Below are 14,573 nucleotides of genomic sequence, written 5' to 3'. Positions count from 1 at the left end.
ACTTCCAGCTAACAACACAGAGCCTTATAGCATACTGTAACATTAGCCTTTAGCCTTTAGCCTAGCCAAGATGGCTGACCACTACCAGAACAACATATACCACCACCAAGGAGGGGGCGACCGCTACGGGACGTACGGAGAGGGCGACGGCCACGATGAATATGGATACCAGGCGGACTACCCTCCTCAGGAAGAGGACGCCGCGAGTGACGTTACAGAAGGACACGATGAAGAGGATCAGATGTATGAAGGAGAATATCAAGGCATCCCACATCCAGACGAGGTGAAGGCTGCACAGAGAGCTGCACGGTGAGACAGATGTTCTGTACCGTGTTCTATGTTCTGTTATATGGAATGAAATATGATGAAATAATAAAGTTCAGTTTAACGTAGACAAAGAAACAACCTGCAGAGAAAGTAGAGCAACCTCCACCACCAGAGATACTCACCCACAAACAAGGAGTCTCACTCTGGGAACCGTTCTGCTCCAGCAAAGATCTGCTGGACCAATCAGGTCGTGTGGTGGGCGGGGCTTAATATGGTGATGGACAGAGGAATAACAGTAGTCACAGATGTCATCTGATTAGTTTAAATGTCTCTGATTGGTTGGAGGAGGATCCAGGTGATGCTACACCAGGTTACTCTTATTAAACTCAGAGTGACCCTGTGTGTGTCCAGCCCCGGTGTTAGACCTGAACCGTACTGATGTTAACGCAGGTTCTATAAGAACTCTCTGGTTCTATGTTTCAGGGCTAAAGCTCGAGCCTCCGGCAGCGCCGTCTCTGAGCTGGAGGAGTTATCTGAGCAGTACGAGGACATCATGGAGGACTGTGGCCACGGGAAGTTCCAGTGGACGCTGTTCATGGTGCTGGGTTTGGCTCTAATGGCCGACGGCGTCGAGTGCTTTGTGGTGGCGTTCGTTCTGCCGTCTGCAGAGAAGGACATGTGTCTGTCCAACGCAGAGAAAGGAACTCTGGGTAAGAGCTGGGTCACTGCAGGAGGTCTGGGGACGGACGGTGTCCTCAGGATGTCCATCCTCGGCCTCTGGTCTCGATCAGACATAACATTAGGACCACCTTCCTAAAACTGTGCAGGTCACCGTGTTGACTCATCAGAGAATGGACATGGGCCTTCTGAGGGTGTCCCGTTGTTGGTGGGGGGGCCTTTGAGGGGAGGGGCCTCTGTGGATCATCCCACAGATACTTGATCAGTTTGGGATCTAGTGAATTTGGAGGCCAGGTCAACACCTTGTGCTGTTTGAGTTCTTCCTAAAGTGTTTTTGTGTGTGTGCCCCCCCCCCCCCCCGGTTTAAAGGAATCAGTAGTGTTGGTGGTGTACAGTCCTGATCGATAATAAACTCTAATCATCAACACAGATTCTAGAAAAAGATTTGAGACGTAAACAGGAAGTGCAGCGCTGATGATCTGAGGCTGTAAACAACTCTCCTCTTCTTTCATCCACCTTCAGCATCAGACCTGAGGATGACAGGGATCAATCAGTCTGATCAGTTTCTCCATAGCCTCTGTCTCTTTGTCTCTTTGTCTCTTTGTGTCTTAATGTCTTAGTGTCTTTGCGTAGTGAGTCAGCAGACTCAGATATCGATGCTCTCTGTCCTGACCTTGAAGTCCAGTGTCTTCCAGGGACTTGTCTGAATAATTGGTCACATGAGAGGTTTTTTAGAACCTGAGAGCAGAGATGAGTCACGCCGTCAGCTCCCCTGGTGCGTGGACCATCTGCTCGCCGGGTGAGATGTTGTCAGCCGCCTGGTTTCTGGCAGCGGCCGGCGCCTCACTTGGCTGCAGCTCATTTTAGAAAGAGCTGAGAGACGCAAAGAGACGAGTCGTCCTGAACAAACAAGAACAAAGAATAAATGCTCAGATTAAAGTGACAAGACGGACACAATCAGGCAGAAGTGCTTATAGGACATTTAAAAAATGTATAAAAATGACTTGATACGTCAGACTTTGATGGCATTTTACATTTATTTTAGAACAAAGAAATTAAAAAAAAAATTCCTTTTAATTTTTATCTTTAGTTTCTGTCATTGTTCAGTCAAAGATGATAAACTAGTGTCTGTGTTAATCAGTGGAATTCAGTTCAAGCAGGAATAATTCAGATTCCAGTAAGGACTGATTATTCATTCATTCATTCATTCATATACAGCTGCTGATCACATCTAGTTTCACTACATCATCATGTAGAAAGGATGAAATCATTACAGGTTGATTCAATAAAGTCAATATTCACATCAGTATTATTAACATTAATAAACTAGAAAGACCAGGAAGGCAGCCATTTTGGAAACGGCTGCCAGAAGCTAGTGGCTGCAAAGTCTGGATAGATCCAGCAGGGGGCAGATGACCAGACTGATGTGAACAGGTTTTACAGGTAGACATGCTGTCACCTGTGTAGCTCTGTGTTGAACTTATAAACCTGGAGAGGAAGAAGCATTGAACTGGTTTCAGTTCATGTTTTCACCACTAGATGTCTCCGACTCCTTCACAGAGGACCTTTAATGATCTAAAAGGAGTTCATTTAGATAAAGACGTGAAGACTTGTGGAAAGAATGTTTTGAGTTTAAACTTGTGGAGCGTCAGATTGCAGAGTGCAGCCCCTAGTGACCGTCGGTGGTATTACACTTTGTTGCTTCTTGATGTAAACTGGAGTGAAACTCTTTATCTCTTTGTGTCTCTGTGTCTCTGCAGGTCTGGTCGTCTTCCTGAGCATGATGGTGGGGGCGTTCGTGTGGGGGGGTCTGGCGGATAAAGTGGGCCGGCGGCGCTGTCTGGTGGTGGCCTTGGCTATAAACTGTGTCTTTGCCTTCCTGTCTTCATTCGCTCAGGGCTACGGCTTCTTCCTGTTCTTCAGGCTGCTGTCGGGCATCGGGTAACACACGCATGTTTCTGTCCTTGTGACGACCTTCCACTGACCTAATATACCCCCTATTCTCTGAGACCCCTGACCCCTGACCCCACCATCTCAACTAAGACCCCTGAGTCCAGGTCTGAACAGGTTTTTAAAAGTTTTAGAACCAGCTTAGAGCAACAACAGTATTCATGACTGATTTCATTCATTTATAGATTATTATAGTATATAGTCATTTACATCAGTCCCTACTGTAATCTGCATTATCACTGTTTTATAGTCCATGATCAGGTTTGCTGTTTTCTTGGATCCAGTCTCCTGGTTTGTTTTTAATGAAGCATCTTTTAATTCTGGTGATATATAAAGTGCAGAGCTGCTGTTTTCTAGCAGAGCTGGTCTCAGAATAACTATGTTCCTCAGGGACCCAGAATCCAGGTCACTCAGCTCAGAGGTGGACTCTTTATTCAGATGTTCTATTATTTATTTCTTCTTTGTGTCTCAGCATCGGCGGCAGCGTGCCCATCGTGTACTCGTACTTCTCTGAGTTCCTCCAGATGGATAAAAGAGGAGAGCACCTGTCCTGGTTGTGTATGTTCTGGATGATCGGTGGCATCTACGCCTCGTTCACCGCCTGGGGAATCATCCCGAGATACGGTGAGACTGGTCCAACACGTTCATCTGCACTGCAGCAGCACACAAACAATATCCATCCAGATAAAAACATCCAGAACCAGAACCAGAACCAGGGGGACAAACGTTGACCAGGTGTCCACAGGGAGCTGATTGTTGTATTAAAGCTTTAAATGTGTGTGTTCAGGCTGGGGCTTCAGCATGGGCACAGAGTTCCAGTTCCACAGCTGGAGGGTGTTCGTCCTGGTCGCCGCTCTCCCCGCCATCACCTCTCTGGTCGGACTCACCTTCATGCCAGAGAGCCCTCGCTTCCTCCTGGAGGTGAGTTCACTGACACCGCGGAGCTCTGTTCATGTGACCAAGGACAGTCCAAATACCTGGAGGTAATGTGGACGTGGACTTGGTACGGCCAGGTATCCCAGAATGCATTGCAACTACGCTTCTGTTCCACTTAAAAATGACCTTCAGACGATTCAAGTGTTCAGCTCTAAACGTCTGGTAATGACCTGGACCTGGACCTGGACCTGTTCTGATGGTTCTCTGATGATGTCCAGAGACTCCAGACTCAGATGTTTAGACTGAACCTTTCAAAATAAAAGCATGATTAGAGCACATGTTCAGGACAGTGAATGTGTTTGTGTCTGAGCAGAACGGCAAACACGACGAGGCCTGGATGATCCTGAAGCAGGTCCACGACACCAACTGGAGGGCCAAAGGTCAGCCGGAGAAGGTCTTCACTGTGAGTACAGGTCATCATTAGAGTCAGAGTCAGAGCTGTGACTGTTTCACCTCTTAATGGAAAATACTTTACAGACAGAGGCTTCATAAAATCATTGTGAAGAAGCTGCAGCAGCCTGGAGGCGTTTGTTTTATTCAGACCGGACGTCCCGGCGGGAGGAGATAACAGCAGACACGTTGTTTCAGCTCCGGATGATAAATAGACTCTGATCTGAACCCGACTGAAGCGTTAGTGACTCAGTTATTTTTAGATTATACCTGAACATGTGTTGCCACGTGACCACTCTGCAGGCGCCCCATTGGCTCATAGGTATACGTGATGAGAGGAGATCATTTATTTATTCATCCCACGGCGTTTCAGCAGCAGACAGGAGATAAAATATATGAAAACATTAAATAAGAACAAAAACATTCATAAATGGGTCAATCGGACTTATTACACATCAGAGCATGGACATGGTGGTTTATAGTTCAAATGTTTATAGTTGGTTAGTTCCATGCTTTAATATGACGCCAGTGTTCCTGGGTTTAGATGTGTTGGAGGTGAAAATGCACCAAACAGAACATTTGGTCCAGAGCCACTAAGAGAGAGAGACAGAGACATATTTATCATCGTATAAAAGCAGGAGCTGAAGCTGTAAATTACTGCACACTCTGAGTACATTTACTTAATTAATGACACATTATACCACTTTCAAAATTAAAGCCATGCGGCAGCGTTAAAGGAGGGACCATCAGCGCGCTGCAGGATGAAGAACTTATTTTAATTTGAAAAGTTCAGACTGATGCTGAACGTGTCTCTGTTACATTCAGACGGAGCTGGAAGACAGAACCATGTTTAGTGGGGTAACGTTGATCTGGAGTCTCTCTGTTGGGAACTGATTCTGCTCCTGCAAAGATCTGCAGGGCCAATCAGATCATGGGGCGGGGCTTAATGTGGTGATGGACAGAAGAGTAACAGTAGTCATAGATGTCAAAGTCTGAAAATCTTGGCTTGTGCAGATTTATTTATTTAATCTAAACTGAGATCAGTGAGTGAATTACCAAAGCTGAGAGTTGTTTTTATTTTCCAGGTGACTCACATCAAGGCTCCGAAGACGGCCGAGGACGAGTTCATTGAGATCCAGAGCGCCACAGAGACGACGGTGCAGCGATGGGCCGTCCGATCGCTGACGCTCTGTAAACTGGTAGGAAGTCTGGACTCAGACGTCGTTGGTGTTGGTTGATCAGACGCTGATCTGGGTCTGAATGTTTGCTCCAGGTCCTGAGGAACGTGGCGTCCCTCCTGTCGGCAGAGCTGAGGCTGGCGACGCTCTTCATGGCCATCATCTGGTTCTGCATGGCCTTCAGGTCCGTTCACACCTCCACCACACTGACTGAGACTTAATCTGCTGTGTGCCTGAAAGTTCCTGCGTCCTTCACAACTTTCTACATTTCAGCAAAAAATGACTCAAAGCATCAGCAGATTTCTTCTGACCTTTATAAATAAACTCCATCAATGATTAAAGACTCAGATAAAAATAAGTGCTGCCTGCAGCGCTGCAGACGGCAGAAATAAACATCTATGAATCAACATGAAACAACCTGGTTAAATAAACCACAGTAACACACGACTGTACTGGATGTTGTAGAGCGATGTCTCTGAGACCAGCTCTGAACTTTAATTTCAACTTTATTAAGGTTTGTTTTGTAAAGTTGTTGTCAACACTTCTGTGACTGAATAGTCGATAATAATCCACAGAGGAGTGTGGAGCTGCAGGCAGCAGTTATTTTGATCTGCAGCACATCTGACTGAGTCTTTAATAATTCAGTGAGTTTGTCTATAAATGTCAGAAAATACTTAATGAACAGCAGATCCTGCCATCAGAGAACGTGGAGCCAGAGAATCAATAATGACTTGATCAATTTAATCTGACGTCATCATCTGAAATGAGCTGGAGCTAACAGCTAGCCTCAGCTAACAGAGAAAACACAGAGTCAGACTTTAACTTTCAGTCTGTCAGAATTTCTTCTTCTGCTCCAATATCGTTTTATTATCTTCTGTCCTTTAGAGTCTATCCACATGAACATCAACTATGAACCACATGGTGACTGGACTGACAGAATCTGAGCCCTGTGTCTCAGTTTCATACATGGTCATTTACCTCCATCTAGTGGTCTAATGGTGGTACTACAGATATTAAAGTTAGCTTAGCCTCCTGTAGTGGAATCAGTAGGATTTTGTAGCCAGATTCCCTTTCAAGAGGTAAGAACCCAACGTGGAACACTTTGGGTTCTTTGGTTCTCCACATGTCCAAATGGAGAGTGGGCCTGGTTCTATTGTTACTAGAACCTTTGTGGTATTTCTCTAAACTCTTGGTCCAGTTCTAGTCAAGGGGTTGCTGAATGAGTTCAGAATGATATCATTGCTATCAGGGTGTTTTCTACTATCTGATCTAGAAGATGTTTTAGTTGATCACTAATTAATCAGACACAATGTTACTGACACTGAAGTCTGACCTATCCATAGAGACCAGGGTCCATAGAGACCAGGGTCATAGAGACCAGGGTCCTAGAGACCAGGGTCCTAGAGACCAGGGTCCATGGAGACCAGGGTTCATAGAGACCAGGGTCATAGAGACCAGGGTCAGGACCATGGACCTGGTGGTTCTGGAGATAGTCCTGATTTATTTAGTGTCTTTTTACATGATCAACCTTTCAAACCTTTAATTTATTGTCATGTGATCACAGTTACTACGGTCTCTCTGTGTGGTTCCCCGACATGATCAAACACCTGCAGCACCAAGAGTACGAGTCCAAGGTCATGGTAAAACTCTTTATTTATTCATGAGACGATGAGACAGAGTTAGAAAAAGAAAGAAACCAGGAGAGAATGTGGTGTTTAAATGTCCTGGACGTATTTGAGGCTGGAGGCCGTGATGTTTGGTGCTTTTAGAGTTTAAATGTGATTCACTTTGATGAACTGTGAAGATAATGATGGTTATTAACACTGAGATCAGATCTGATGATAAAATTAAAATATCAGGTGTGAACAAAGTATTTTCAGCTCAAATAATCAGCTCTGATTGGTCCATGCAGCTCTTTAATATGTTCTGCTTCTGCTCAGGTGATCCACGGAAAAGTAGTGGAGGACTTCCATTTCAACTTTTCTCTGGAGAACCAGATCCACAGAGAAGGCAAATACATCCGGGACAAGTAAGTCGACCAGAGGCTCCAGGTTCATGTTCAGATTTACTGATCAGACGAGTTCATTCAGTCATTTCATGCTCAGTTGTGTTGCTAGCAGAAGCTAGCATGCTGTCTTCTGTAGCGTGTTTATTTGCATGTGAGGGGGCGGAGCTCCAGTGAAGACCATAAACCTGACGGGCTTATGAAGCTTCACTCTTTTATTTTATGAACAGATCAGTTTTATGTTGAATACATCCAGAGGTTTACTGCTGGGTGGAGGTGGTGGAGGTGGTGGAGATACACTCCCTCATTATTTACAACCAGAGCTCTGACTGGAAATGAAGCTGAAAAAACAACTGCTATTTGATTTAGATTTTTATATCCAAAAACAAAACATAAACGTAAACTAAGAAACTTTTCTTTTATCTTGTAGTTTGAAGGACGGAGTGTGTCTTCAGCCCTGCAGGAGGTTTCTCTGCTGTAGATTATTGAACTTCTATGATCTTCACAGTAAAACAGACAGAATGGCTTCAACATGATCTGTGTTGTCATGGAGATGAGCTTTTCCACGACAGTACTGTCATGGGCGGCCATTTTGGATCCAGTCCATTCTGTCGGTTCTAGTTCTGTGCTGAATAGAAGAGTCCATGTTTTCTTTAGGCCTCTCTCAATCTGACTTCACGTCTGCGCTTGTGTTCGTTTGGGTTCAGGACACGTCAACAGTTAGCTAGTCCCATGGACTCAGTGTCCCAGAATGCATTTCACACACCAACCTGCAGTGGTGACGGACATGTTGAGCTAGCGTCAAAGCTAGGAGGTTAATGTGTCTCTTTAAGTTTTGGTTTCTCTCCTGACATTTGCAGTATTTAGTTTTTAAAGATAATATCTGGAGTCTGCTGTTGAAGTTAATGAGTCTGAGTGAACTTCAGGAAGAAAGAGTCAATAAATGTGAATGTTTCTGAGCATGTGAAGGATTAAAAGCATTTAAATATGAATGTCCACAGAAACACCAAAGATTTCCACAGATTCTCTCGTTGATGTTTTCAGAGTGTCGGTCCTGACATGTTGTTTGTTGGACGTGATAATAGATTACATTATATATCATTATAATAGATTACATTATATATCATTATAATAGATTACATTATATATCATTATAATAGATTACATTATATTACATTATAATAGATTACATTATATTACATTATAATAGATTCTGTGTGGGACTCTGAATGTCGTCTTTGTAAATTCTCTCTGGTAGCTTCTGTTTTTCAGACTTGTACAGGTTTTTAAATAATCAGACGTATAAAATGCTCCAGAGAACCTTTTTGACTTAACCCTGTACTGGTTCCTCTCAAACGGTTCCTGTTCCTGTCAGAGTTTAGATCATTTATTCTCAGTGCAGTTGGTTCAGGTGAAGCAATGTCATGGTCAACTTTTGTTGCTGACAGCTGTTTGAAGGGTTTTAATAATAATGTGTTGACTGACTTTAAAGCAGTTAAACAAACCGAGCTGCAGCAGTGAGTCCCTCAAGGTCTACATGTCCACCGGCTAACGAGCTAACAGGCTAACACACTAATAGGCTAACACGTCTGCTGTGACTGATGCATGAACTTTTAGAGGAGGAGTTGGCAGCCTAATAATTCTAGATGTCATTAGTCTGGAGTTTCTCTGTTGGGAACTGATTCTGCTCCAGTGAAGATCTTCTGGGCCAATCAGATGGTCTGGGGGCGGGGCTTAATGTGGTGATGGACAGAAGAGAGAATTAGTTTCCAGCTAAATCTCTCTGATTGGTTGGAGGACTATCCAGGTGATACAGAGGTAGTTTTATCTTTGGGTCATTGAGTTTAAGTTCCAGTTAGAAGTCATCCTCCCGTCCCAAGAGTCCAAACTCCCAAGAACACAAGTGAGACTGTGCATTGAGAAAGGCCCTGTGTCTGTTGGTTTGTGTCCCATCCCATCCTCATAGGTTCATCAGTATAGAGATGAAGTCAGTGAAGTTTGAGGACACTCTGTTTGAAGACTGTCACTTTGAGGACATCAGGTCCACAGACACAGTGTTTGAGAACTGCACCATCGTCTCCACTGTCTTCTACAACACAGGTGGGTTCATCTAGAGCTGGTTTCAAGAAGGTACGAGGTCAGAATCCAACGTTTCACAGGTTCAATCTCAACCATCCGTACCTTGTTAGGGCTCCATGTGGACCATCAGATCTTCATAGGTTCTTTAATACCTGGTACCTGGTTACCTCACATTAACTCTTAATAAACGAGACTTTATGTCAAAGTTGAAACAACTTTTTTCTCATCTTTTAATTTAGCTGTATGGACGACAGACATCCTGGTTTTATTGTATGTCATTATGTAAAGGATGCTCATAGGCTTCAGCAAAACCTATGCTTTTATTTTGAAACTGATATTGAACATGTTCCTCAGGGTGAACCATAGATCTATCATGAGCTCGTCTCTGAAAAGTCAAACAAATATTTAGCAGTTTGTAGTTGTTTGTTTGTTGATAGTTTGAGAGATGTTATGATCTTTGTGACTGAGCATCGTTTAGCTTCAGGTTTTCTAACTCCACTTCATGAACGTAGAAAACAGCATCATCTGCAAACAGACGTTTAAAGAAGCACGCTGTCAGTGACAGGACCTCAAACTGAGGCCCTGTGGACATTTTAGATTTAGTCTTCAGACAAAAATGTTTTTAGTAATTTTTATCTTTCATAGTTTCAGCATTTTGAGACTTCTTTAACTTCATAGTTACCTTAGATGGTGATGGAGGCTGCATCAGTATCACAGTGATGCTCCTTCCTCCTCATCTGTAGCCACAGGGCTAGTAGCAGCTAGCTAGTTCTGGTAGCTAATGCTAACTGAGATCAGATAGGCTAATGCCTCTTATCCAATCAGAGGACAGGGACTGATATTCAGATAACATCTGATCACATCAAATAATCTTCTCGTTAACATTTCCTCATACTTTTCATCATCAGATTTTAGCTTTAGCTCGTCGGCGTCTCAGTCACAGAGTAAACGGTCGTTGATGAATGTCTTTCATCATGGTCTTCTGCTTCATGGTCTTCCTCCTCTGCAGACCTGTGGGAGGAGAAGTTCATCGACTGTACGATGGTGAACACCTCCTTCCAGAACAACAAACATGGCTGCCACCTGGACACTATGGAGGAGAACGACGTGCTCATCTACCTGGTCAGCTTCCTGGGCAGTCTGGCCGTGTTGCCGGGCAACATCATCTCAGCCCTCTTCATGGAGAAGATCGGCAGAGTCAAGATCATAGGTGATTCTCTGAGGTTTAAACTCTGAGCAGATTCTGCTGCAGGGTTCCTGACACTCCCTGTGATCTCTTCAGGTGGCTCCATGCTCATTTCGGCCGGCTGCACCGTCTTCCTGTTCCTGAGCTTCAGCCAATCAGCGATCATCGCCCTGCAGTGTCTGTTCTGTGGCGTCAGTGCTGCTGCATGGAACGGCATCGAGGTGGTGACCGTGGAGCTGTACCCTTCTTCAAAGAGGTACGCCATTAGTTTAACATCCTGTAAGAGACAGTGTGGTTACCATGACAACATGACAGCAACATGACAGCTAATGATGTCCTGATCTTTTAACACTGAGTCCCTCTCTGATCCTAAATGTCTGTATTTCCTGTTGGTATCAGTTTATTTTAAAGATGCTGCAGTAGTAAATAAACCATCAATGTTTAAGGACCTTCAAAATAAAAGTCCTGGTCTGTTGTCTGTCATTCTCAGGGCGACGGCGTTCGGCGTCCTCAACGCTCTCTGTAAACTCGCCGCCATCCTCGGCAGCTCCATCTTCACCAGCTTCGTGGGCGTCACCAAAGCCGTCCCCATCCTGCTGTCCTTCGCCGCGCTGGTGGGCGGCGGCCTGGTGGCTCTGAAACTGCCTGACACGAGACAGAAGATCCTGCAGTGAGGTGACTGGATGTATGGGGAAGGGGGGGGGGGGCAGTGTGGAAGCTGTTTGACTCTGATTTCACCCCAAGCAAAGCAAGAAGAGAAAAAAGTTTGTTAAAAAATGTTAAATGCCAAGCGCTCGTTTCTTTATGTGAACCGTTCATTTTGTAAGATGGTCGGGGGGGGGGGGGGTCAAGTGTGATTGTTCAGTGATGCCATGAATCCACTCAGGCTTCATTCAGACCTCACATTAACACCTGGTCTCACCTGTCCATCTACCTGGTCTTAATCTAAATGTGTCTCCACATGCGTCCCCAGCCAGCACTTGAGATCTGATCTCAGTGTGTGTGTCTGTAAATCAGCAGCGCCATCATGTGGTCAGTAGAATATTGTACCAGCTGCTGTCTCTAATGGATCTCTACCTACCGCTGGATCAGAACCATCAACAGCTGCTGGTTGACTTGGAGACATGATCCAGATGTTGGAACAAGATGGAAAGACTCTCACATGTTAAGATCTGATTTATTTCTGATGGTAGTTATTTAGAGAAGGAAGGAAGAATGAGTTAAACTCCTCTTCCTCAGATCAGCCCTGTTGAGTAGGTGGTCTTTAATGTGACCCAGGACTCATTGTGTGTTCACACTACCAAAGGAAGGAGGTCACATGTGTCCCAGACCACCTCCACATGTGGACTGACACCAGATCAGTGTTCACACCTGGACCTGTTTAACCTGGACACTAGAGACCAGATCAGTGTTCACACCTGGACCTGTTTAACCTGGACACTAGAGACCAGATCAGTGTTCACACCTGGACCTGTTTAACCTGGACACTAGAGACCAGATCAGTGAGGATGTTAATGTTTGGTCTGAACGAGGTCTGAGACACTGGACCTACTAACTGCTCGATGATGATGATTTTATTTTGAAGGTTTAAATCACATGATCTCTGCTTCCTGTCTCTCTACAGCAGTGCGCTGCATAACGGGGGAAAATGTGCAAAACTTTCCTGCAATTTTAACAACTAAACACCTGAAATAAAGAAAGGACAAATATTTAACTTTAAAGAAAATCTAAAAATGAATCAGGTATAACTATAAGTTGCTCATGTTGATGGGATTAATTAGTGAACCTCGTCAGCATCTGTAGTCCTGTCTCTGTGACGATCAGTTTGACTCTGAGGACGTCTTCCTGTCTCTAAGCTGTAACCAATCACTGGTGATTATTGATCGTTTCTGCTGATCAGGTTTCAACTAACACGTGTCTGTGTCCTGCATGAAACCTCTCACCCATCCGTCCCGACAGAAAAGAATCTGTACTTTAAACGAGACGTCGAGTTAGAAAACATCTTTTCTTTTCAATCAGCTCAGTTATTTTCACCTTCACTGTTCGTTGTTCTCAAACTCTGGACAGATTTATGCTTCTGTGTCGTTGTTTGAAGCATTTATCACTGAATCAGAAAAGAATCAAATATTTAAAGCTTTAAATATATTTAATCCACCTTCATCACCAACACTACCCCAAGAAACCTGTAGTAATCATCCAGTTTATCCAGGCTCTGCAGCCACTAGCTTTTGGCAACCGTTTCCAAAATGGCCGCCTTCCTGGTCTTTCTAGTTTATTAATGTTAATAATATGATTGATGTGAATATTGACTTTATTGAATCAACCTGTAATGACTTCATCCTTTCTACGTGATGTTGTAGTGAAAGCAGATGTGATCAGCAGCTGTATATGGTCACTGAGCTCAGTCCTTACTGGAATCTGAATTATTCCTGCTTCAACTGAATTCCACTGATTATTTCAAAGATTCTAATCTACATTCATTTATTCCATATTAGTGGAGTTTTTAGATATTTCTCTGATGTTTCTGTTCAACCTGATGTTGCAGAGGTTCTCTTGGTGATTATTATCATCACCTATAGGATATAGATTCACCAGCTCACACACACACACACTGATTTATTTTTTACCACGAGACAAAAATAAATATACAAAAGAAACTAATAAACAAATGTTTTTGTTCTAAAATAAAAAAAAACTGCAGTTAGTAAATCTGCCATAAATGTCATAAATATTAACATTTCCGTCTCTCTATTATTGTATTTTTCAGACCTTAACTGTTATAACTCACAGGGTCATCTAGAGTTAATGGGCCAGTTCATTCATTCATTCATTCATTCATTCATGCCTCTATCTTGTTCCTTGTCTAACAGAACATACCTGAGTTCACTGCGTCGACACAGAAGCATAAACCTGGATTTATTCTGATCTGAGCCGTTAATGAATGAACAGAATCAAACTAACGTCCTTATAGCGCCACCTACAGGAGCAGAGTGACAATTAACTACAGAATAAATGAAAGTCTTCGTCTGGTCGTCCAGAAGCTCTGAAGAGTCAAAATGAGCAAAAATAAATCAATCAATTACACGTTGACTCATATTTTATTTTCCAAAATATGAACAAATACAAAGTAAATAATCAGATTAAATCACATGAAGGTTTTTATTATAAGAAGCAGAACGAGTTTGTTTCTGAGTTAAAACATTAAAAACACATCAGTCAAATGTTAAATATTTAAATGAAAACTCACAGAACATGAAAAAAATGCATATGTCCAAAAACATCCCCGTCGTCATGGTAACCAATAAAACAAAATAAAATAAAATGAGTCTGTGACAATCAACCAGTAAAATGTTTCTATTTTATTCTGGTCGACTGGTTCCACGTCCATCTTTGTTTCTGTTTCCGTCTCTAAACTCGACTCTGATCACTTCCTGTACAGACGCTTTTATTTTTGATCTTGTGTTTGGTGCTGACTGCATGTCTGTCTGTGTTCAACATGTGTGAGTCTGAACTGTGTTTTTGATCAATAAAAGGAACAAACTGCAGCTCTCGTCTTTTATTCTCAATCTAAACCCAACCAGGGAACGTCCAGATGGTTCTATTGTTACTAGAACCTTTGTGGTATTTCTCTAAACTCTTGGTCCAGTTCTAGTCAAGGGGTTGCTGAATGAGTTCAGAATGATATCATTGCTATCAGGGTGTTTTCTACTCTCTGATCTAGAAGATGTTTTAGTTCATCACTAATTAATCAGACACAATGTTACTGACACTGAAGTCTGACCTATCCTAGAGACCAGGGTCCATAGAGACCAGGGTCATAGAGACCAGGGTCCATAGAGACCAGGGTCATAGAGACCAGGGTCATAGAGACCAGGGTCCATAGAGACCGGGGTCATAGAGACCA

The 14,573-nt window shown here is 43.4% G+C and overlaps 1 protein-coding gene across 1 annotated transcript; it reads left to right on the top strand.

Annotated features, from left to right (window-relative positions):
- Positions 1-11,343, top strand: LOC311495810 (synaptic vesicle glycoprotein 2B-like; the record flags this gene model as incomplete). Its single annotated transcript, XM_084555421.1, has 14 exons — positions 1-309; positions 751-977; positions 2,706-2,886; positions 3,368-3,519; positions 3,683-3,816; positions 4,145-4,234; positions 5,307-5,420; positions 5,495-5,583; positions 6,964-7,039; positions 7,340-7,428; positions 9,371-9,504; positions 10,493-10,693; positions 10,766-10,925; positions 11,160-11,343. Exons 1-14 carry the CDS (start codon positions 71-73, stop codon positions 11,341-11,343), a joined length of 2,070 nt encoding a protein of 689 aa, XP_084411547.1. The 5' UTR covers positions 1-70.
- Positions 11,344-14,573: the final 3,230 nt, after the last annotated feature.

This window comes from Chelon labrosus, assembly GCF_963514085.1.
Source record: "Chelon labrosus genome assembly, chromosome: 11".
NCBI classification, from domain to species: domain Eukaryota; kingdom Metazoa; phylum Chordata; class Actinopteri; order Mugiliformes; family Mugilidae; genus Chelon; species Chelon labrosus.
The sequence above is the reverse complement of the archived record's forward strand: the minus strand, read 5'-3'. Positions and strand labels throughout refer to the sequence as shown.